Source organism: Notolepis coatsorum (genome assembly GCF_963971535.1).
Source record: "Notolepis coatsorum genome assembly, chromosome: 11".
Classification (NCBI taxonomy): domain Eukaryota; kingdom Metazoa; phylum Chordata; class Actinopteri; order Aulopiformes; family Paralepididae; genus Notolepis; species Notolepis coatsorum.
The window spans coordinates 94,820,572-94,845,571 of NC_140175.1; the positions used below are offsets into that span (position 1 = coordinate 94,820,572).

Sequence of the window (25,000 nt, forward strand, 5' to 3'; positions counted from 1 at the left end):
CCTAAATGAACCTCCCCTCTTGACTCCTACTCACCTCAGCTCCTCCTCCTCTCCCCAGCCGTGTCCTACACTCCCCCTCTGCCCCCCCTCCCTGTCTGCCCCCCCTTCCTGTCTGCCCGTCTTGCCCCTCCCTCCCTGTCCACTCGTCTTGCCCCCCCTCCCTGTTTGCCCCTCCCTGTCCACCCGTCTGCCCTCCCTGTCCACCCGTCTTGCCCCCCCCCTGTCTGCCCCTCCTCCCTGTCCATCCGTCTGCCCTCCCTGTCCGCCCGTCTGCCCCCCCCCTCCCTCCCTGTCTGCCAGTCTGCCCCCCTCCCTCCCTGTCCCCCCATCTTGCCCCCCTCCCTCCCTGTCTGCCAGTCTGCCCCCCTCCCCCCCTGTCTGCCCCTCCCTCCCTGTCCATCCGTCTGCCCTCCCTGTCCGCCCGTCTGCCCCCCCCCTCCCTCCCTGTCTGCCAGTCTGCCCCCCCTCCCTCCCTGTCTGCCAGTCTGCCCCCCTCCCTCCCTGTCCCCCCATCTTGCCCCCCCTCCCTCCCTGTCCGCCCATCTTGCCCCCCCCTCCCTGTCCGCCCATCTTGCCCCTCCTCCCTGTCCGCCCCGTCTTGACCCCCCCTCCCTGTCCGCCCGTCTTGCCCCCCCTCCCTGTCCGTTCGTCTTGACCCCCCCTCCCTGTCTGCCCGTCTGCCCCCCCTCCCTCCCTGTCTGCCTGTCTGCCCCCCCTCCCTCCCTGTCTGCCAGTCTGCCCCCCCTCCCTCCCTGTCTGCCCGTCTGCCCCCCCTCCCTCCCTGTCTGCCTGTCTGCCCCCCCTCCCTCCCTGTCTGCCAGTCTGCCCCCTCCCTCCCTGTCTGCCAGTCTGCCCCTCCTCCCCGTCCCGTTTGTCCCCTCCCTGTCTGCCTGTCTTGACCCCCCTCCCTGTCCGCCCGTCTTGCCCCTCCCTCCCTGTCCGTTCGTCTTGCCCCTCCCTCCCTGTCCGCCCGTCTTGACCCCCCTCCCTGTCCGCCCGTCTTGTCCCCCCCTCCCTGTCCGTTCGTCTTGACCCCCCCTCCCTGTCCGCCCGTCTTGTCCCCCCCCCTCCCTGTCCGCCCGTCTTGACCCCCCCTCCCTCCCTGTCCGTTCGTCTTGCCCCTCCCTCCTGTCCGCCCGTCTTGCCCCTCCCTCCCTGTCCGTTCGTCTTGCCCCTCCCCTCCCTGTCCGCCCGTCTTGACCCCCCCTCCCTGTCCGTTCGTCTTGCCCCCCCCCTCCCTGTCTGCCCGTCTTGACCCCCCTCCCTGTCCGTTCGTCTTGCCCCTCCCTCCCTGTCCGCCCGTCTTGTCCCCCCTCCCTGTCCGCCCGTCTGTCCCTCCCTCCCTGGTCCCCCGTCTTGCCCCCCTCCCTCCCTGTCCGCCCGTCTTGTCCCTCCCTCCTGTCCGCCCGTCTTGTCCCTCCCTCCCTGTCCGCCCGTCTTGACCCCCCCTCCCTGTCCGCCCGTCTTGTCCCCCCCTCCCTGTCCGCCCGTCTTGTCCCCCCCTCCCTGTCTGCCCGTCTTGTCCCCCCCTCCCTGTCCGTTCGTCTTGCCCCTCCTCCCTGTCCGTTTGTCTTGCCCCACCCTCCCTGTCAGTTCGTCTTGCCCCCCCTCCCTGTCCGCCCGTCTTGTCCCCCCTCCCGTCCGTTCGTCTGCCCCCCTCCCTCCCTGTCTGCCCCCCCCCCCTGTCCGCCCGTCTTGCCCCCCCCTCCCTGATGCCTCAGAACAACTGCAGAGAGGTCACATGACTGAGAAGAAATGCCACAGCACTCAGGAACTGTCCATAGACATCGTGGCACAGAGACGTCCATCAAAACTATGACGTTGTTTATTTGGCGACAGTGGCTCAGGAGGTAGAGCGGTAATCAGAAGGTTCCCGGCTAGAGTCCGGCTCCTCCCTGTCAAAGTGCCCTTGAGCAAACCTAACTGCTCCCGATGAGCGGGTTGGCACCTTGCACCGTGCCGTCGGTGTGTGAATGTGTGTGTGAATGGGTGAATGTAGTGATGCACCGATGTGAAAATTGTGGCCGATACCGATAACCGATATTATTATATATTGCTGTTCTGGCAGATACCGATATTTACCGATGTCGATATCTCTGTATAGAAAACACTTTTTTATGATAATCAAATAAAGAGCTATTTTCCAAAACTCTTTTTTGTTTTTTTTTACTTTTGTAACTTATTTTCAGAAATGACAGATATTTTGAAACTATTTAAGGCCAAAACATGTCAAAAGAAAAGAAAAAAGATTAAAAAATTTAAATAAAAATTTAATATCGGCCCATATCGGCCCTATCTTGATATCGGACCGATACCGATGTGTAAAAAAATTGCCATATCGGCCGATATTATATCGGCGGCCGATATATCGTGCATCACTAGGTGAATGTGAGGCATAAATTGTAAAGCGCTTTGGATAAAAGCTGCTATATAAATGCGGTCCATCCATTCACCTATTTGTCCCGTCAGAAAGCCTTGAAGGAAATTTCTGCGTAATTAGTCGAATAACATGAACGTGTGTTTATCTATTGGTCAATATATTGATTTCTGGGGGATAATATCGCTGCTAGAGTGTGGAGACCATATCGTTACAATTTTCCACATCTTCTACGTCAGCTGGATGTAAAATCCGGAGCTGCGTCACAGACAGAGGGCGGGGCATTGACTTTGTGGAGCCATAAAATGTTAAGTTTAAAGAGTCCTCACATCCAAATGAGGTTTATATTCAATCTGGGTGTAAGTGCCCACACACACGCATTTTATAGCTCTTTAAATGCAGTGGATGTAGAAGCTCCAGATGATAGCCAGGTGACGTCACAGATTCAGCGGTTTCCTCTCTGATCGTTTGCTCCAGGAGAGAGTGGTGCATGTTCACACGCATGTTGACTGTCCTGGGGCACGGGGAGAACAACAGGGAATTCATACTTAGAATGGGTTGCCTTCCCGTTTTTAAGGCGCAACTTTCAGATTCGGATTCAGATTCAGATTATTTTATTGTTGTCACAGCTTTTTTAAATGTACATACATTAAATGTACATATTCTATCTATACAAACTCTAACTATAAGTTCTGTATCGTTAGTGGCTTAGCTTGGCTTCGCCTTCTGCACTATCTCGCGTACGTGCACGCGTACTGAATAAACCACAAATGTACCTCTAATACCAGTATTAGTCTGACCACACCCCTCATCAGCTTACCTTCATAAGCAGGTGTGTGGTCACCTGCTCTCCTCCTTCTCGCTTTCACCACAAGGAAGAGGTGCCTCGGTAGATCCCCACACTTGACACCATGATGGAAGAAATTGGATTAGGAACAGCTTGGGAAACAAGGATACGTTGACATCATATCTTTATTTTCTCTCTCACTATTTTCGAGAAAATACGGCGATATTGTCTTCGTACTGGAGTGTCTAGAAGATGATGATCATTCTACAAACCCTCCACCGGTTTTCGTATTGGGAGCACGCCGCTGCATGCTTCTCAACTGCAGTTCCTTGCTGTGTTTGTTGGGGTGAAACCTGTCAGGCCACAGCTGAACTGTCGGACATGCCGCTGTTGTGAGGAGCGGTGCGTTCCAGGTTGGGTGAGTAGTGTTTGCTGGCGGGCTCCACTTGTCTGTTAGTGCTATGGGGGCTACTAGACAAAGTTTATGGAAACCGGCCCCAGGCTAGGGTCCTTTGTTTAGCCGTCTAGGCGACAGAAGGCCTTGGTCTGGCGACCATTATAGTTTTAACTAGTGGGCCGCGACCATTGACACTGGTGATCCCTGTGTGTTCTGGACGAGTGGATTCTCTCTGTCACCGTGTTAAGACCCCATCTTTCATATCCAAATGAGAGTATTCCTTCACGAGGGGATATGTGCATGTAATGTGCGATAGCGGCAGATTCATGTTCAAAGTCAGCTATACAGGCCAGTTGGTACTGTGCTGATTCCGCCGGACGTGTTAATGTCACCGTTGTGAAGCGGTGTTGACGTCTTGTTTTCTCTTTTCTCTTAAAAAGTGAGGAGGGTTCAGAACGGCGGCCTGTCTGGGTGAGTGTTATGTCATTGTTTACATGTTCATAGCTTACGGTTAGCCGGTCGGTGGCCTGGCGCGGGGTAGCTTAGGCTTCTCGCGCGCCGCCGGGAGCTCGCTCCTGATCGCGTGCGTCGTAGATCGGCGTCTCGCGAGCGGAAGCGATAGCACCAGAACGGTTGGAGCAGCCGTTAGCTTGATGCTATTCTGTTGAACGTGCTTTGATTTTTAACATGTTTTACACTCTTGACCACGACGTCATCTTTGACAGGGGATGTTCGTCAACCCTGCCTGAGCCTAGACGGGGATTGCGTCAACAAAGAGGGCTGTGTTCTACGGTGGCTTATGACTGCACTTCGCTGATCTGCGTTCCGGGCAGGTACGGGGTTGGCCAGACCCTCATAACACGTCTTCTGGTTTTACCTTGCTAAATGTATTGTGAATGACGGTGTTTTTTCCCAAAACGTGTGTTGTTGCAATGCATTTGAGATACGTTGCGGGTTGTGTGTGAGCTGTTTTTGTCACTGGCAGTAGCTTCTCCGTGCAGGTCGTGATGTATTGATCTGGTTGTTGTGTGAGAAACATCATGGTGTTTATGTGTACCGTGTACTCACTACTAAGGCAACTAACCTATGAAGCTATGCTTGGTGACGAGTGAGTAAAAGAATGTTCTTTCTCAGACTGTAATGACAATGGACAGTGAGTTCACACATTAACAGGTTTTCCTGTTTTAACTGGCCGTGTTGAGGGTAAAATAGGAGGATTGTGTTTTTCCCCCCCCGGTTCCCTGGGGACTTTATCACCTCCTATCAGACATGTTGTGCATTAATTGTGTCTTTTGTGTGGTAGGGATACGATGTAACTCTCAGCTTGATTGCTGAGGTTGTGCTAAATCTGCTGGAGAAACTTATTTCCTAAAGGGAAATTGGTTTGGTTGCTGTCGTGTGCTTAGCAAGGCCTGTGGTCGATACTAATCAAGAATGATGTATTCTCTCATTGTGATGATGATGGGTTGTGTGTGTCATGTGACCTACAACTGGGTTGTACTGGCCACAGAAGCACATGTGTATGTTGGACCGGGGTTCTTAGAGCCCTCTCTATTCTGTGTTTTTCCTTAGTAAAAATCAGATAGCAGGTTAGCTCGTGCGCTGTGTGGAGCTGTGAAACGCTTCATAGAGCTGACTATGACTGTGTCATATTCTCTTTTTGTCGTTACGTCGTATCATGGGTGTGGGGTCGTAAAGGGGTGAACTGGTAACCTTTCCTCTCCCCATTGTTCTGTCGGTCAGGGGTACACCCCCTGTCCTTCAAGGTTCCCGTCACGTGGCGGTTCGGCACGTTACGGGGGGGGGGGGGGGGGGGGGGGGGGGGAGTTCCTGGTCCCACGGCCTGGTATATTGGGCGTGTGCACCGCAGGAATTCCCCCGCCATAGAGTACGTCACCGTGCGCGTCTCTGTTGGTAGGACTTCCGTGTGCTGTTCAGGTCCATGTGATGGATCTGTTTTCAGGGGGGGTGGTCAGGGCTCCTCCTCACCAAGCGCCTACTCAGGCCTTCTGTGAGTTCGGACTCCTTCTTCCATGTGATCCATGTGAGGAAGCCTCCATCAGAGTACAGAGCCTTCCTCCTCAGATTGTCAAAGTGAGTGGACCCTCTAGAAGGGTCCTTTTCTATTGTATGTATATTCGATTCAATTCGTTTATTGAGTGTGTATGGGTTCGGTGCCTCTTCCCCGGAGGCCCTAAAACCAGTTTTTTACATGGCTCAAGGTGCAATATATTCTTTTCAATCTGTACAGCTCGCGTGGGAAGTCTCTCTGGGGATCCCCGTCTCTTTCCTATGGGAGGGTGGTGGGATGTAAAAATGTGAACATTTTTTACCCCGGCTGTGTAGACTGGGATACATACTGTTGATGCTTCCTTCTTTCTATTCCAGAAGTGTTGGAGTTAGGGAGTGTCACACCCCTCTTGTCGTTCCCCTGGGCGCCTTGGGGATTCAATGGCAGGTCTAAATAGCCTGTTCATTGATGGGGGTGTGTCCCGACGCACGTATAGTGCTAGCTCGCTGTAAACAGGCGATTGACTGGCACGCCTTAGTTGCTTGTGGTTGAAACAGCGTTTTTATAAAGCAACTGAGATGGGGGTTTTTCCTCTTCCGGCGACCACATCCCATGACCTGGGTGGGTTGTCGACGGATCCTCGTTCATGTCTGGGGGATGATGACGGGATGGATCTGAACATATGTAGTGGGGTCTCACGCCCTTGGGGTGGGCCACCAGGCGCGGTTCGTCCCGACGTCTGGGTGGCGCCTTCTTTTCATGTTAAGATCAACACGCATATCTGCCCTTTTCCTGGGGCATGTCGGCGTGGTTAGGGCACGGGACTGGTTCTGGTCACGCTGGTCCAGATCAGTTGAACCCGTTGTCCGCCGGGGATGCAGATCTGCTGTTCTGGTACCCTGAGGGACTTGGGCTTTTTTCAGGGGGAAAAATGCCAGGTCGGTCTGGGTGTCACAGGGTTAAGCGCTATGGAGACCCTGGTTGGGTATGTTTTTTACTCAGCACTGTCGTCATGGCTTACAGCCATGCCATTCTGTACGCGCTCGATCTCGTCGGATCTCGGCCGCTACACAGGTTGGTCCTGGTTAGTACTTGGTTGGGAGACCGCCGGGGAATACCAGGTACGGTGTGCTTAGGGGCTGGTTCTCCATTGTTTTTCGCTCCTCTCTCACGCATGGCGAAGAGGGGCCTGTGGGGGTGGTTTTTTGACCTCCTCTGGTGACCCTGTGCTTCCCGTACCGCCAGGCCCGGTCCGAAGTGATGTTTGCGACCCGTAGGCCTGGGTTAACCCTTTTTGGAAACTGAAACACTTGTACTGCGGTATAGCCGGTGTATACCCGCAGGTGTGTTTTGGAGTTTTTTCTTGAGGGGTTATAGGAACAACCACCGCATTGGGTAACACCGAGGTGGTTGGTTCCCTGGTGTGTTGGAGCAGTGTCAACTCCCGGGTTCACCGGTTGAGGGTGCCCCTGCACGTTCATGACGTCTGCCAATCGTGTCAGCCTTCTCTGCCTCGACCCCTCTGGGTGGGGGTTGTTAAATGGAGGCTTGGTCATGCAACACCGCCAGCTTACGCTCCTTCCGCCGGGGCGGCTGTGTTCAGCTGTCCCCTCTGGCGCCTGTCTCGTCCGCAGTCTCCAGGCTAGGGTTAACAGCCTGTTGCCTGGTTTTTCCCCGGTGCGCTGCCTGCTTCCGTTGGTTAACCTTTTTTGTGTGCTTACGGCCATGCTGACTGCCTATTCTGCAGGGTCAGTGTGCCAGGCGGTGTACTATTGGGGGGACGGGGCCCGCTCGGCTTACTGGCCTGGTTGGTTCCGCCTGGGAATACCAGGTGCAGTAACTGAGGGGCCTTTGTCCGAATACGCTGGCGATGTGGGGGGCGGGGCACTACGTGCCCACCTGGTGGGGTCTTGATGCTGGCATCATGGACTTCTCCGGGCCCCCATTCCAGGGAGTCCAGTCCTTTTGGTGGGTCTGGGTCTTCCTTCGTGCTCCGCTGCTACGGCCTTGCCACGGGGTTGGGTTTGCCCTTGACCCCGTGATTCTGGGGGCAGTAACGAGGTTGTTCCTCCGTTCGTTCCCGGGTGGCATGCGGGTTGTGCGTGTGTGTAGTCGTGGGTCAAGCCACGGTCTGCTCACCCTGTGCGTTGAGTTGCTTGAGTGCCTCTTCGCACGGTCGGGTCCGTCGCCCTCCCGTGACGTCCCTAATAGGGGGGCTACCCTCCATTAGGGGGGGTCGGGGGGGCTCGGCCCTCCCTGTTCTGATGGTTTTGGGGGGCTGTCAGCGGGGTGTATTTGTCAGCCAAGTGGCTCCGCTTGGCCTCCCTTGTGCAGAAGGCGAAGCCAAGCTAAGCCACTAACGATACAGAACGTTAGGTTATGACTATAACCAAGTTCTGTTAGTTAGGGGCGATGCTTGGCTTCGGACGGCCGCTGCAGCCCTTGACCTCACCTTGTGGTGAAAGCTTGGGAAGGAGGAGAGCAGGTGACCACACACCTGCTTATGAAGGTAAGCTGATGAGGGGTGTGGTCAGACTAATACTGGTATTAGAGGTACATTTGTGGTTTATTCAGTACGCGTGCACGTACGCGAGATAGTGCAGAAGGCGAAGCCAAGCATCGCCCCTAACTAACAGAACTTGGTTATAGTCATAACCTAACGCTATAAATACAAACTATAACTAGAAACTAGATAAGCTATAAATAAACTATAAACTATAAACTAAACTATAAAACTAATCATAATACACAACATATATTCTATCTATACAAACTATGGTATACTAACTGTATAAATAGCTATAAACTATAGACTATAAACTAAAACTATAAACTAAACTATAGACTAAACATAATACACAACGTATATTATATCTATACAACCGTATACAATACAAGGTATGTGCTAGCAGCAGTGTGTGCGTGTGGTGCGTGTGCTTTACATGTTGGCTCTGCGTTTCATGACCCCCGACGGCCCACACGGCCGTCAAAACCCAACGTGTAATAATTTCACGAATCAATGGACGTCGGGCGTGAAAACAAGGCTGTTTGTCTTCATTCCTGAAAGGTGTTGTTGTCGGATGTGGAGGTTTCCATCTCCTCAGATCTCCGCCGCGGCTAAGTAAAGACTACTGACACTTAACGTCCGAGAGGAAGGAAGGTTCGAATGCCCTCTGTCCTTGGAAGAAATAAAACAACAAACGGTCCTCTCAAAGGAAAGACAAACCCCTGACTTCTGCCTGTCTCCCTGCACTCGACAACAGCCATCAAACCCCTGGCTTCCCCCTGTCTTTGTGAACTCAACAACAGCCATCATTCAGCTGCCTCTCAGAGGCACCGACGTTAACGAGTGGTGCAATATGGGAACAATTATACCACGTCTCCACGGGGTTCGTGGGACGCTCCTGAAAAAGGCAACAGTCTTAAGGGCGCTGATGACACGCAGTAAAGTGTGAAACATATGCAGACGGTCTCCAGTGTGTGTGTGTGTGTGTGTGTGTGTGTGTGTGTGTGTGTGTGTGTGTGTGTGTGTGTGTGTGTGTGTGTGTGTGTGTGTGTGTGTGTGTGTGTGTGTGTGTGTGTCTGTATGCGTGTGCGTTCCGTGTGTCCTGACCTTTGCGGCTGAGGTCAAAGTACCACAAGGTCATGACCTCTGAGGTTATGAACTGAGTGGACTCTAAAATGTGATGTAACACCTGCCTGGGTGCCCAGCAAAACACTCTAAACACGTTTACAAGAGACTCGGGTTGCTTTCCGCCTGGTTGTGTTTCACTACTGTATAGGGATTACAACACCATGTGGTTCACTAATACTGTGTGTATGTTGAGACCAAAAAAGCCACTTCCAGGAAGTGCAGCTTTCCTTCTTCTTCTTCTTTTTTCCTTTTTTTTTTTAACCTTTCACTACCACTCTACCAAAGGGTTAACCCTTTCACTGCGGAAATACAGAAGGTTAACCTGTATGATGAATTGAAAATGTTGATGACCCTGATGTAAACAAGACGAAAGTCTTTCTCTGGTCCGCATCCCCTTAACAATTGTGTGTCTTGAGCCGTACTGTATTGTACCCATTCTGCAATCTGTTAATACAATTTTCAATCAATCAATCAATCAATCAACCATTTCACTGCCACATGACAATGGGTTAACCCTTTCACAACCACTCTACAGACGGTTAACCGTCTGCAGTGTGGTAGTGAAATGTTAACCTTCTGTAGGGTGGTAGTGAAAGGGTTAAAACAATCTAGGGTGGAGCTGAGTAGAATTCGAATCATTGTTTTCTCAGTGGACCGGCCTACAGCGCAGGGTCAACCTCGGACATGGCCATGTTGTGGAGCCTTCATCACGTCACGACCCGACTTAGGAAGTATGCCTGTTTCATGCACATCCACTTGGCCAAGGCTGGGAGAGACCTCACCGTATGAAACCCACCGAAACCACCAACTATAGGTTTTGGTGGTACTGTGTCATACTGGCTCGTTCGAGGAATATTCCACAATGTTTTTTGTTTAACCAAAAATGTTGACATTTTCACATTTTCAGCAATGATCGGGTTTACATACAGAAATTTGCTAAATAAAGCGTATAAAATCATAAGAATAAGACAACACGATAAGGCAAAATCACAGATAACAAATCAATTAAAACACATACAACTTGATTGACAAAGGTCGGAGATCAAGGTTTTAAACTCTGCGACAGAGGGGAGAATCTCAAGCTTTAAGGAATGTTGGAGTTCATTCCATGAGCTAGAGGCCTCATAGCAAAATGCAGATTCACCCTGTTCACAGCAGCCAGTCACTAGAACGGGTTCCATAGGTTCCAAAATTCCATTCCAATAATGATGTAGTATAAGGAGCTTACCATAAGGGGCAGGGCCTTAAAAATGTACAAATACCAGTGTTTGTTGCGCTTCTTCGTCTGAGAGGGCCAACCAACCTACTCATAAAGGACACAGTGATGAGTGTCGTATCTATCATTAGTCATGAATCTGAGGGCAGAGTGATAGACAGAGTCCAGGGATTTAAGGGTTGAGGCCGCAGCATGTCTATCATCCCTATAGATTACATCATCATAATCCAAGTCCAAGTCCAAGTCTAAGAAAACTGCTTCCTACTAATCAAAGGAAAGCTGGCTTTGTTCCTCGTGTTGTAGGAGCGGTTAGAGACAAACATGAAAGAAGTTTGAAACAGGCATCACCCCGACACCCATGACGTTCCTTCTCTCCCTCTCCCTCTCCCTTTGAAGCTGTGGCAGAGAATGAAAGAGTGCAATGATTCATTGTTGAGACAAGAGTGTCGCTCCATGGTGTGTGCCTGTGATCCAGACTGATCCTGGGTCTGCAGTGACTGAGGACCATATAATGAGCCCATAAAATACAGCCTCCACATGTTCTTCAACTGTATTCTCCATATGTGCAGAAGACAAAATACTAACCAGATCTGGGGGATCTTCTAAATGGAAAACGAGGCAACGCGATGCTTGCTTTTTGACATTTGTGGTGGGGTGCTGCTTAGCAGTCGCAGGGATGACGGGTTGACGTTCAGACGCACAGTCACAGCCGTGTGGAGAGAATAACAGACAGGTCTGACAGGGGAACACCATTGGTATGTTAGAGAGGTACAGTAAGGCGATGATGGTAACAGGTTTTGAAGGGGCGGTCATGGCGTGCTTTATCGGGGGGGGGGGGTGTCTTGGATGGGGATGTGGTAGGGATTGATGTGTGGGGTGTTTGGGGGACTGACTGTTCCGGGGGGGTTCACATATGCCTTCGAGCGACATTGTAATATTGTACTTATTTCATGCCTATTCTTAAGTCTGCACGTTTACATTGCACTACTTTTATTGTCTTTTATACCTATTATTATGTCTGCAATTTATGCATTGTTTTTTATTTTGTCAATTTGTGTGCTGATTTTATGCCTATGTTCATTTTATACTAATTGCTGTGGTGCACTCTGGACTGCGGTCCATGTGTGAAGAGTACTATATAGATAGTTATTCATATTTATTATTGTTATATTGTAGACATGTGTGCATTGAAATGGCTGTAAAGTCTCAATGACATTGAAAATGAGGGTGATCTCAATTGTATTTTCGAGAATAAATAAAGGTTGATGATGATGATGATGATGAGGTGGGTCAAGGCAGGAAGTGTTTGAAACCAAATCACGTGGGTGGAATTTGCAGTGTCGCCTGTTATTAATTGTACACGCCTCAGAGAGGCTTGTGGTTAAACTGCTGAACCGCCCTCCAGAAACTTCCTATGACATGTCTATGCTAGGCTTCCTGGATACGTATTGTATGTTCTTCTGCTTTATGGTATGTTAACAGTTCTTCTAATATGAAGAATCAAGAAGGTGTGACTTCCTGCGCCATTTTATGTCTCACTTTGAAGCAGGAAATTAAACATCACTGACCCATGCATGAAGAAACAGCCTGATAGAATGATTGCACTCAGATGAAAGTAACAGTCCTCTAGTCAACTCTGTACCAAAGCAAAAAGTGTTTACTATTAAATGTGATATTTCAGTGAACTCAACAACAGCATCCACATGGTATAGGGATGGCTAGTGTGACGTCACAAATTACTTCCGTGTCCACTAGCATGTTTAGTCTAATGCGGCCAATGTAAACAGCAATGGCTACAGCCCAGGAGCCGGTCACCCTTTTTACTGTGACATCCTAGTATTTTGCTGACTTCTCAAAGTCTGTGAAAAAGGGTCTCAACTCGTATAACTAAAAAAAATATTAATAGAAATAGTAAGAAAATAACGGCAACGGAGGAAAGCGGTAGTAAGAGACTGTTTTGTTGACGTCATTTCTATTGCTGCAACACGGGACACGGCACTGCACCATTTTACTGCCTTTGAATATCCCATCTGAAAGCAACAGGACACGGAAGTGGCGTTTTTGGAATATGATGACGTAGCGCCTAGCCATCCCTATTCCTATCATCAGATCAGATGACAGATCTGATTTCCAAACATGAACATAAAGTGGTGTTGTTGAAGCACCTTCAGGTTTTGTCTCTTGATAAACCAGGTGAAGAGAATGTATCTACAGTAAGTACATGCTAAATTAAGGATTTTGAGGATTATCAAAACAAAACAAAAATCCATTGTTAGATCATTCCTGTCCACACCAGCGGTGTTTTAGAAAATGTCTCCGTCCACAACAATGCAGAAACACACATACGAACTGACGTGATGGCAGGCTGCAAGGATCTCTCCATGGTGCTGATTACAGAGACAGTACTGTGTACAGGGGCATTGGTCATGATGTTTTGCCTTATCTCCACTGACCAGGGTTTAGCCGTGCTGTGGCCTGTCTGTCACACAGTGAGCATCTCCCATTGTCTTTAGAACCTGGCCAGACTTGGCTGGACCCCGGCAGAGACAGACACCTTTCACAACCAGGCCAGACCTGAGCCAAAGCTGACTAGGAGGACACAATTTTGAAAGGTTGCCTAGCAACCCGGAGAGTTTACAAGAAACGCAATGGAAACACAAACCCAACCAATTACCATACCAAACCTGACCATGGCTAGCCCCAGCCAGGCTGAACATAACTAATGGAGACAAGGCAAAAGCTCTGTTTTAGCTCCGTTTCACCTTTCCACACGTATATAGGTAAAAAAAAAAGAGAGGTCTCTCCACCCTGGAAGGTGTTTTCAAAAAGCTCTGTTTTCCATCATTTTCATGAAGACAGGTGGACAAAATGCATTGAAAATACTATGTTATCAAAAAGATCTGTATACGTGTGGACAAGGCCTAAGTCAGGCCAGTGGTAGATGCTGTAATTGCTTCAAATTGCTTCCTTTTTCATTTCGCTGGCTTGAGGTTAGAAGGTGTAATCTTTGTTAATAATAATAATAATAATAATAATAATATCTTAAATTTATATAGCGCCTTTCAGGAGACCCAAGACGCTTAACAGGAGGGGGCAGCAAAGGGAGGGGAACAGAGAACAACGTAACAACAAAATAATAATCAAAAGAAAGAAAGAAAATAAAAAAAAATTAAAAGGGGAGTCATTTACAAATTTGGTGAAGAGGTGGGTTTTGAGTTGGGATTTGAAGGAGTGCAGGGATGTAGCACTACGGATGTTTGGAGGGAGTGAGTTCCAGAGGGTGGGTGTGGCCACAGAGAAGGCTCTGGGACCAACAGTCCAGTCCGCATGTTGGTGGTAGTCTACCTTGTCTACATGTCTACCTTGTTCTATGAAGTGCTCACATTGTGCATGCAAAATGTCTCATTCACGACGACCTGTGTGAGATGAATATAGGGGACTAAAGTTTAAATAGAATCTCGAATGAGGAACTTTATAAGAAGACAGGCAGCTTGCATACAGTATGTCCCTTGAGATAAGGAGACGGAGGTTAAGATGGCTCGGTCATGTATTGAGGATGCCCAATGAAAGGTTACCCAAAGTTGCCTTGAGATGGACCCCAGTTAAGAAGAGAAAGAGGGGTAGACCAAAGAACACCTGGCGAAGGACAGTGATGATGGAGCTGAAGGAGATGGGTCTTTCCTGGGACGAAGCGCAGGCCAAAGCACGAGACAGGATTCAGTGGCAGTGTATGATTGCGGCCTTATGCCCCAACCGGGACGAAGAGGATAAGTAAGTAAGTAAAGTTTAGTTTAGTAAAGTTTAGTTTAGTTTATTTAACATGTTTAAAAGACATGCAAAGAACAATTACAACAATATAGAGATCAAGGCGGCTGGGTGGCGCAGCGGACTAAGCGCTCGTCACCAACGCGAGAGACACTGGTATCGAATCCGGCTGTCAGCGTTGCCTCCGGCTTGGCCGGCCGTCATACTGGCTCAATTGGCAGAGTCAGCGGGAGGGAAGCCGGTGGGGTGGTAATCTGGTCGTTGTAGACAGCGACTCCTACAGGTCGGTCAGGGCGCCTGCACAGCGAGGAAGGGAGATGGTGAGGGTAGTGTGAGCCTCCCACACGTTACACCTCACCAATGAGAGTCCACGCTGGCAGGTGAAAAGAAGTGGCTGGCTGACTCCGCATGTATCAACCCTCCATAGACTGACCAGTGGGGGGCACATGCAAGCAACAACCAGGAAGGGGAGGGGGGAACGTGCATGACTAAATTGGGATGGGAGAAAAATACAGAAAAACAGGAGGAGAAAAAGTGGATGAAAAAAAATTTATATAGAGATCAGTGCCAAAGCAGAGGCAAAAGAGACCCAAACGTGCGTATGAGAGACCTCCACTTGAAACGGAAAATACATTAAACAAGAAAACTAAAACATATTGAAGACAATGTTAAAAAAAACTGTATAAGGGACAGAAATAGAAATTGTTTTTTGTTTTGAAATGGATTTCAGTTCCCTTAAACTAAAAGCACGTAAATAAATTACAAGCACCTCAAAAAAAACTTACACAAGTAGTACGTGAGTATGTTTTTTAGATTCTTCAAAAGCAACATCTGAGGTAACTTATACGAAGAGAACAGGCGAAACTAATGGGAATGTATTTCGCTCTGGGTGTGGAAACATAGCCATGAGCTCATTAGAGCCAGGGACTTGTAACAGCGAGGTTTGGCGTTTTGGATGCTCGACATTGGGTTGTAAAACTGCCCAGTAAAAGTGCAGTGTGCACGGCGCCAACATGGACCGGCGGTCAAGTGCATCGCAGTGACTTTGCATTTTAATCCATTATCAGAAGGGAATGCGTGGACAGGCTTTTAAGCATTGAGAAATGTCAGAGCTACAGTACTTTTCCTCTGCTCACAGAGTATTGCTTGCTCAACTGAACATTAATCTGCTACTATACAATACAGGAAAACATGTGTTCTTGCAGCCGACTATGTGATTCTATACAGCACTTCCTACAGTCATGCTTTGATTGCTTCCGAGTTCATTATTTGCTCTATTAAGTGGCCCTGAGAATTTCCACATGGACACCCTATGAAACATATATGCCATTCCTGGAACAGGAACAAGTCAGACAAATGTAAATGTGAAAATGTGTTGCAGTCCAGGTATTATTTCCATAGCAACTTCACCGATAACAAGCTACACCTGACTGCCAAACCCAAGGCAGAATCTTTGGTCCGACTCATTTGTGATTAGATTAGATTAGAGAAGAAATAAGTTTGGCATCTAACCAAATGTAACAGTGAAGTGCAATAGTAATATACAATGTACAGGTGAATAAAGAGGATACAAAATAGATACATTAGTACTACTGAATAATAGTGCTAATCCGATGTATGTACAGAGTTACAGAGTAGTATTAATATATACAGTGATACAGATATAAAGACACTATGGTAGTAAGTCACTGGCGAGCAGCGTAACTAGTAAGAGTAGGTAAGGGATATGTACAGATATAAAAGTAAAAAGGATTATATGCAGTTATGTACAAACAGATGTGGATAGATATACAGTATATGGTAAGAATAAATACATATATACGGCATATACAGCATACTTGTACTGTACATGCTATCATACAGAGTTATATGGGTTATATGCAGGTGTATAAGTAGGTATATAGAAGGATTATATGCAGGTATATTATATGGGATATGATAATTGTGTCATTCTAACTCGTGTCCACTCAGTGCTTTCGCGGTGGCATAACATAAAAACGTATTTGTGAGATCACTGCTACTATGCTTCCTTGTTAAAGTGTGAGCAGGGTGGAAACGTGTGGCCCTGCCACATCAGATATGGAACTACCCAAAATCTGCCAGGCTAAACAATCAAAGAAGAAAATCCGGAACATTGCTCGTCTCCGCCCCTCCCTATCACTCTCCGCTGCTGAAACACTGGTTCATGCATTCATATCATCAAGACTAGATTACTGCAACAGCATCCTCTACGGCTCACCAAACACTATCCTCAATAAACTCCAATATGTCCAAAACTCTGCTGCCCGCATGCTCACCTCCACCCGTCGCTCTGATCACATCACCCCTGTCCTCCACGACCTCCACTGGCTTCCAATCAAATACAGGATACATTTTAAAATACTACTCATCACATTTAAAGCCCTCAACAACCTTGCCCCTCCCTACCTGTCCGACCTCCTCCACCGTCACACGCCCACCCGTCGCCTTAGGTCTGCAGATGCCAACCTCCTAACACCTCCCACGACCAGGCTCCGGACCTGGGGCGACAGGGCCTTTGCTGCTGCTGCCCCCTCCCTCTGGAATGCCCTCCCCAGCCATATCCGTGATGCAAACACCCTGACATCTTTTAAATCAGCCCTCAAAACTCACCTTTTCAATCTTGCTTTTGACCTCTAATTCTGTCGGTGTTATTTTATTTTTGTCATGTATTATTTTTGTTCTGTTTTTTTGTTTTGCCATAGTTTGTCTCTCCTGCCCATGTAAAGCGTCTTTGAGCACCTGGAAAAGCGCTATATAAAATAGATGTATTATTATTATTATTATTATTATTAAAGAAGATGTACCCATAAAGAAACCCTGCTACTTAAGTGGACGTCTCTCAGCGGACAGTGGGTCACTTGGACAGGCTTTTACGCATTGAGAAATGTCAGAGCTACAGTACTTTTCCTCTGCTCACAGAGTATTGCTTGCTCAACTGAACATTCATCTGCTACTATACGATACAGGAAAACACATGTTCTTGCAGCCGACTATGTGATTCTATACAGCACTTCCTACAGTCATGCTTTGATTGCTTCCGAGTTCATTATTTGCTCTATTAAGTGGCCCTGAGAATTTCCACATGGACACCCTATGAAACATATTGCTGTTGGATACTGTCCAAGTCAATATTTGTTTCCATTGGCATAGCAGAGAGGTTTAAGAGTAGTGGCTAAGTTTGGCCAGAGCAAAGCACTTTCTCCATCAATGAGAGACAATCACTCATCGTCTCTGAGCTCTAATAGCTGTGTGAGACACAACAGCTGTCCATTCCTGTCCGGCGTGGGAATCCCAATCTGCTCAAAGGGAACAGAAAGGAACAGAACAGAACAGAACAGAACAGAGCAGAACAGATCAGAAAGGAACAGAACAGAGCAGAACAGAGCAGAACAGAACAGAACAGAGCAGAACAGAACAGAACAGAACAGATCAGAACAGAACAGAACAGAACAGAACAGAACAGAACAGAACAGAACAGAACAGATCAGAACAGAACAGAACAGAACAGAACAGAAAGGAACAGAACAGAACAGAACAGAACAGAACAGAACAGAACAGAACAGAGCAGAACAGATCAGAAAGGAACAGAACAGAACAGAGCAGAACAGAGCAGAGCAGAACAGAACAGAACAGAACAGAACAGAACAGAACAGAACAGAACAGAACAGAGCGGAACAGAACAGAACAGAACAGAGCAGAACCGAACAGAGCAGAACAGAGCAGAGCAGAACAGAACAGAGCAGAACAGAGCAGAACAGAACAGAGCAGAACAGAACAGAACAGAGCAGAACAGAACAGAACAGAACAGAACAGAACAGAACAGAACAGAGCGGAACAGAACAGAACAGAACAGAACAGATCAGAACAGAAGAGATCAGAACAGAACAGAACAGAACAGAACACATTTCAATAGAATAGAATAGAATAGAACAGAACAGAGAAGAATAGGACAAAACACAATAGAATAGAACAGAATATATTTGATGTTCTTATGACTCTTATGGTGTGTCAGCATCACAGCATCACAGCCATCGGATAGCTCACTTGCTCTGGATAGAAGCATTTGGATCGTTTCATTGGACACCCTACCCGATCATTCGCCATGTTATTCCTGTGTTACATGTGGACCATTTATAAGGAGGGTGTGGCAAACCCTAAGGCTTACAGTATCTCCTCTCATGTTCCCTGGGTCCATGTGGGCCTCCTGGCACTATGATCTAGTCTCTGGAGAAGGCGAGGGTCACGCTGTTGCAACAAGCACTCTGACAGTGTTATAGTCCGGCTGACAGAACACAAGACAGTCCACCAGGAGAGAGGAATGTCTTTTTTTAGGCTCCAAAAAAGGAGGGAGAGTTGGAGCGGGAGACGTTGGAGTAGGACCCACTGGAGGCCCTGACCATCTGCCCAGTGCATGGACGCTCTCTGGATTTATGACTGAGAGGTGAAGTGTGTCTGTGTGTGTGTCTGTGTGTGTGTGTGTGTGTGTGTGTGTGTGTGTGTGTGTGTGTGTGTGCGCGTGTGTGTGTGTGTGCGTGTGTGTGTGTGTGTGTGTGTGTGTGTGTGTGTGCGTGCATGTGCGTGTGTGTGTATGCATGTTTGCATGTATGCCTGCGTGTGTGTGCATGCATATTTGTGCATACACACACGTGTATGTGTGTGCAATGTGCATACAGTATGTACATGTTTATGTGTGCGTGTGTATACTGTACATGTTTGCATATATATATGTTTGTATGTATGCCTGCGTGTGTGTGCATGCATATCTGTGCATATACATATGTGTATGTGTGTGTGTGTGTGTGTGTGTGTGTGTGTGTGTGCGCGTGTGTGTGTGTGTGCGTGTGTGTGTGTGTGTGTGTGTGTGTGTGTGTGTGCGTGCGTGTGCGTGTGTGTGTATGCATGTTTGCATGTATGCCTGCGTGTGTGTGCATGCATATTTGTGCATACACACACGTGTATGTGTGTGCAATGTGCATACAGTATGTACATGTTTATGTGTGCGTGTGTATACTGTACATGTTTGCATATATATATGTTTGTATGTATGCCTGCGTGTGTGTGCATGCATATCTGTGCATATACATATGTGTATGTGTGTGTGTGTGTGTGTGTGTGTGTGTGTGTGTGTGTGTGTGTGTGTGTGTGTGTGTGTGTGTGTGTGTGTGTGTGTGTGTGTGTGTGTGTGTGTGTGTGTGTGTGTGTGTGTGTGTGTGCGCGCGCGTGCATATCTGTGTGCACCACACCCAGCGCTACACCTCCAGACCTCTGGCCTTACAGCCTTAATTGGTTGGACAAAACTGTTAACACAAGTTAGGAATGAGTGTGAGTGGAACGGAAGTCTGTGAGGAAATATCCACAGTCACGATGGACTGTGTTGTGAAGTGACAGTTGTGGCAGTAAGCGGTACTGCGAGTTAAACTCATTCCACCTGTTAATCTGTAGACCGTTTCCGCCCTAAAGGTACATGCCTAAGTAAATGGAAGATTGCTCCACTTCTGCAAGGTCAAGTTGCATGTTCTTGGTATCTAGGAACATCTAGGGACCTGGGGGTGTGTATTTCCAGTGTCAGAAATATTGTGTCTGTTACTAGGCTGAGTAAATTGTAATGAATAAATTAATTATGATTAATTATGATTTATGATTTTGATGATGATGATCAAAAATGTATACAGGGCACGAGAAAATGCTCATTGAGCTCATTCACCACCTTATTGAGATCATGTGTACAAAAAATCTAAGCAAATGAACCGCGGGAAGATGATTAAACAGAAAGATTTGTAGATACAGTAATTAATGATAATCGACTTTAATTATAAATTCATATTTGACCTTGAACTTGACCTTGACCTTATTATGGCCAAATCATACATCTATGGATAGGGAAAATGCTCCTCTTTCCAATGGCAGGGTTGAATCTGGATTTAGTCATTTCTTGCAGTTTTTATGATAATTTTCAGATAAATTTGTATTTCCGATAAAACATATAAAACATCGGTAAAAATGAAAATATACAATTTGACTACTGTTTTTGATAGGGTTATGGTCTTTACTCTTGGCTACAAAAAAAATATTTAAAAACATTGACCTCTTAACATCCAAGGGCCCACATGTGGACGATTCTTTGCCGACCTCTAGTGGCTCGGGTGTGCATTTCTTTTAATACAATATATAGATAGAATTAAAGCCCTATTTGTTGCCTGTCGAGTTACATGCCGATATGTGAGGCGTGCCCCAAAGTACGCAAAAGTACACATTACCACCCCCGACTCCCGGGGCTCTAGCTCCGTCAATCATTTGGCGATCTCGAAAATCTTTGCACAGGGTTGTAGCCAATGAGTGTGGCTTTCCAATGATACCCCATTATATGATAATTGGGGATCTAATACGGTCTCTATTGATCGATTTATGATAAAGAAGACCAAGCAGTTACCAAGCAGTGAATTCACCTCTTGGTATAGCGGTCTGTGCTGTCGCCCGCGGTGGGGCCGACTCGGGTTCGAAACTCCCGGTCACATGTGCAGTCAGTCAAATACTACATCAAAAGCACACAAACACAAATATGGGAAGCAAATGCACACAACACAACTGCACCCTATTTCCATAAAATATCCCAATGAATCTGTTCCTAGGAATGGGCGATCGATCCACCGGTGATCAAAATTGACGCTGATTACAGTAACTAACCCCGGGAGCGGCTTGATTGCTGTAAAGGGTTGGATGGTAGATGAGGAGCAGGAGACATTATGCTAATGTTGAGGTGATGGGGTTCACTAAGTCGTCTCTCCAGACGCATCAATTCTAATGTCTGAAGAAGACGAACGACTCCCTCCTCCTGCAGGCTCTCAAGCAGCCTATGAATTAACCATCTAATCATATCAACTGGCGCTGCATTCCATATGTTTATGATGATGAGGAGAGAGGGAGAGAGAGAGAGACAGAGAGACACGGTCTGATCTGAGATAAGAGAGGCAGGGAAAACGTCAAAAACCTGATAATACGATGAAGAGGAAGAAGTGTCTCACTCTGAAGAATGTTGAGAATCCTTCTCTCTCTCTCTCTCTCTCTCTCTCTCCCTCTCTCTCTCTCCCTCTCTCCCTCTCTCCCTCTCTCTCTCTTTCTGTCTCTCTCTTTCTGTCTCTCTCTCTTTCTCTGTCTCTCTCTCTCTCTCTCTCGTCTCTCTCTCTCTCTCTCTCTCTCTCTCATCTCTCTCTCTCTCTCTCTCTCTCTCTCTTCGTGGTGTGTGCAGGCTCCACTGACATCAAATGGATTCCTGAACATATATATCATTATCTGTTATCCTACAACTGCAAACACGTGTGACGCAAGTGGACTGGCAGTCCCTTAAATCGGTCAGGAAACTCTGGACAAGTTGTATAAATCCCACTACCAGGACGACGGGGTGTCTGCTCTCTAATACCGTAAACACACGTGTAAGCCAGAGGGGCGGGCCGCGGCTTCAAAGCAGATCCAGCAGCTAATTTCCTTCAATGGGAAGATCGGAGGGCCAAGGCATGCATGTGGAATCACTTATCAATAAGCCTTTATTTAGTTTAGATTTATACATTAAACGCGTTGACGTGACATCCTGACGAAGGCTCGTGTAGCCACAACGAATAGGCCACCGTCAGCTATTTTAATGGGTCGGCTTATAGCTAAATAAAGGATTTTTTTCAAGTGAATCCACATAAGTGCCGTGGATCTTCATTCTTTCTATACGCAAGACTCTGATCCCTGCCACCCGAAGAGCGCCGGTGGAGGTTATACTGGACTGGAGACAGACGAGAAGTGGTCCTCCTCATCACTTTCTGTTCCTCTAATAATACAGAGTCATTCTAACAAACCGATGCAGCAAACAGCAAACATCAATGTCCTAGACGGGGGGAGGGGGGGGGGGTGATATCTGTAGTACTGTAGGATATGAGATCTATATCTAGATCCTATGACATGTGTCATCCATATTCCTACTATTTCCGGCCACATCTGCTATGCGAATGCACGACATGTCTGCAGTGCAGCCTCTGCAGTGAGCCTCATCAACAAGGCTCAGGACCCCCACTGACACCCCCCACTGTGTTACATTAACACACCCCTACTGGACTATATATATATACAATCACGACTCTTCTAGGGTTGTCCCCCAATTCTTTTTTACAAAATAATTAAAAAAAATTTGGGTTGCATTTTGTATCATTCCATTTGGGCTGTGGGGGGTGCTTAATGTCTGAAGGAGTCGACTGAAGGCTTCTTGTCCTCTGCAAAAGCATGCAATTGGTCCACTGATGGATACATCTTGATATTTGTCTAGTCTATTGTGTTCCTTAGATGGGTGAAATCCTCTTTCAGTGCCTCTGTGCCTGTTTTCTTTGGCAGTTAGCCTCTGGTATGCGTGCCATTAGCGTTAGCCACGCTTCTAGGCCTCTTTTCTTTTGGAAAGAATGATACAAAATAAATATATATATATATATATATATATTCTTTTGTATTTGACTAAGAGGTTGGCTAGTCGACTGCGGCTCCTTTCGACCGATTAGTCGACTAATCGACTAATAGGGGTCAGCCCTAGACTCTTCATACTTGTTCATACCTCACTGTTCCATCCTGTAAATATTAATATTCAACACTGTATTGTTATTTTTATTCTATAATTAGTATACCCGACCACATTGTGCACAGTTTTACAGCCCTGGCCTATTCCTATTCCTATTTATAATTCTATCTAATCTGCACACAGATCTGGGTGTGTGTGCTCTTACACAGCCTTCAGTCCTGTTATTGTGCGATTATGTGATTGTGTATGCGTGCGCCACCGTGTTGCGTGTCTTACATGTAAGCCTCTGAACCCGCTCAAGTGTCGATAGTTGGTCCGGGTGCTCGGGTCCCACCAGAGGCTGATTGAAGCCAGATGCCCCCCCCCCCCCCCACCTCTGCTTCTCCGGAGTTCACAAACCAAAACCACCTGTACTCCCATCTCCGTTAGGAATTTACACAGCTTAAATGCCGCCACTACAATAACCACATGTGGGCCTCCGAGCCTACCGGGAGTAGCTCCACTAGCACAACACGGGATCTCCCAGTATGGTTTCCCCAACCAGAGACCTCCTGCCCCTGTGTAACCCATGTTTGGACCCACACACACACACACTCACACTCACACACGCACACACACACCACACACACACACACGCACGCACGCACGCACGCACACACGCACGCACGCACACACACACACACACACACACACACACACACACACACACACACACACACACACACGCACACATTGTACAATCTGTAACACTACCCTGAACACCATAGGATACAAGGGGCACAGTTCTGCATAATACATATAATACTATACACATATACATATGATACTATATACATACAGACCCTCATCTGCACCCTGTGCCTATATTTAAGGGTACCGTCTCAAAATCGTACTCAGGTAAAAGTCGGAGTATCTGGCTAAAAACACACTTGAGTAAAAGTTAAAAAAAGTTTCTACTTTTAAATGTACTTAAGTACTAAAAAGTAAAAGCAAAAACTTTTTTTTATTCCGGGGGCAATGAAATGTTCCGTTTCGTCCTCTTCCTCACTCGTACTATTATTTGTGGCCATCTTCTGTAGCTCGTCACTCTGACTGTCTATTCTTCTGATAGCAGGTGTTTAATCAAAGATCCCCGCTTTCTAGTCTTGCACAAGGACCAATCAGCATGGGTGTGGGCGGGTTCATTTTCGATTGATGGGGATTTGATTGGCTGTTTTTAAATAAATTGCGGCCGCTGGATTAATAACGTTAACGTTAGTTCGGCCAGAGAAACAAATATTCTAATTAAAATGGTTGGACCTGCGAGATTTGTACTTTGTAGGTGCATTTTAAATGTAAGGAGTAAAAAGTATGTTTTTTCTCTCTGAAATGTAACTGAGTAAAAGTACAAGTATACAAACCTAATAATACTCTGTAATAAAAGAGTACAAATCCCCAAAAACAGTACTTAAGTATTGTAACAAAGTGCAATTACTCAAGTACTTTACAACCCTGCAAGAAAGTAATATCTTATCTTATCTTATCTTATAAGGCGGGGTAAAATAAAAGAAGGGCACTGACCGATGTGACGGAGAATACGCCCGACACCCTGGCATTCCAGCTTGAAGACAGTGACCACAAGACAAGACAGAGCCAGGTTCATTACAAGGGAGGGTGGGAGGGAAGGGGTGGGTGTTTTAAGTGGACGCGGGGGGAGGTTTCCCACCAGTGTATATAGCGTGGATGTATCCCATCTGGTTCAGTGCAGCCGAGGCATGTACTGTATATGGGACCAGGGGCTATGTAAGGAGACGGCAGTCACCCAGGGACTGGGAGGTCTGGATGGGCAGCTGGAAGAGGGACGTAAGTGGAGGATATATAGATGAGAGCAGAGCGGACATTAGAGTAGAGTTGAGAGCTGAGTAGGAGGACTTGACTTCTTGGTGTGACCATGGGAATTATGTGCAAACACACACAAACACACACACACACATACACACACATACACACGGACGATTCTAAGGGCTAACCGTGAGTGGTGGAAATGAAATGAACATTAGCTATAGTTACTTAGCTAATTATGTTCACATAGAAAATACTGAGTGTTTATGTTTCACTCTCTTTTAGATTACATTTAATCAATGCAGGCAAACCTGTATATTCATACTGAAGCAGTTGTCCCTGCCTGGTACCAGGCCCAACAGATGGGGCTTCTGGCTCAGCAGCCCTGTCAGTGTCTCCCCATCCCCACACCTCACCCGGTCA

The 25,000-nt window shown here is 47.3% G+C and overlaps 1 protein-coding gene across 1 annotated transcript in view; it reads left to right on the plus strand.

Annotated features, from left to right (window-relative positions):
- Positions 1 to 25,000, plus strand: part of LOC311237199 (integrin alpha-1-like) — a gene marked incomplete at both ends in the record, with an annotated part of 74,879 nt that overhangs the window by 49,829 nt on the left and 50 nt on the right. Inside the window, one exon of the mRNA XM_084325008.1 lies at positions 24,931 to 25,000. This exon is cut by the window's right edge and continues 50 nt beyond it. Coding sequence (XP_084181134.1) covers positions 24,931 to 25,000 — 70 coding nt within the window. The remainder of the gene's footprint in view (positions 1 to 24,930) is intronic.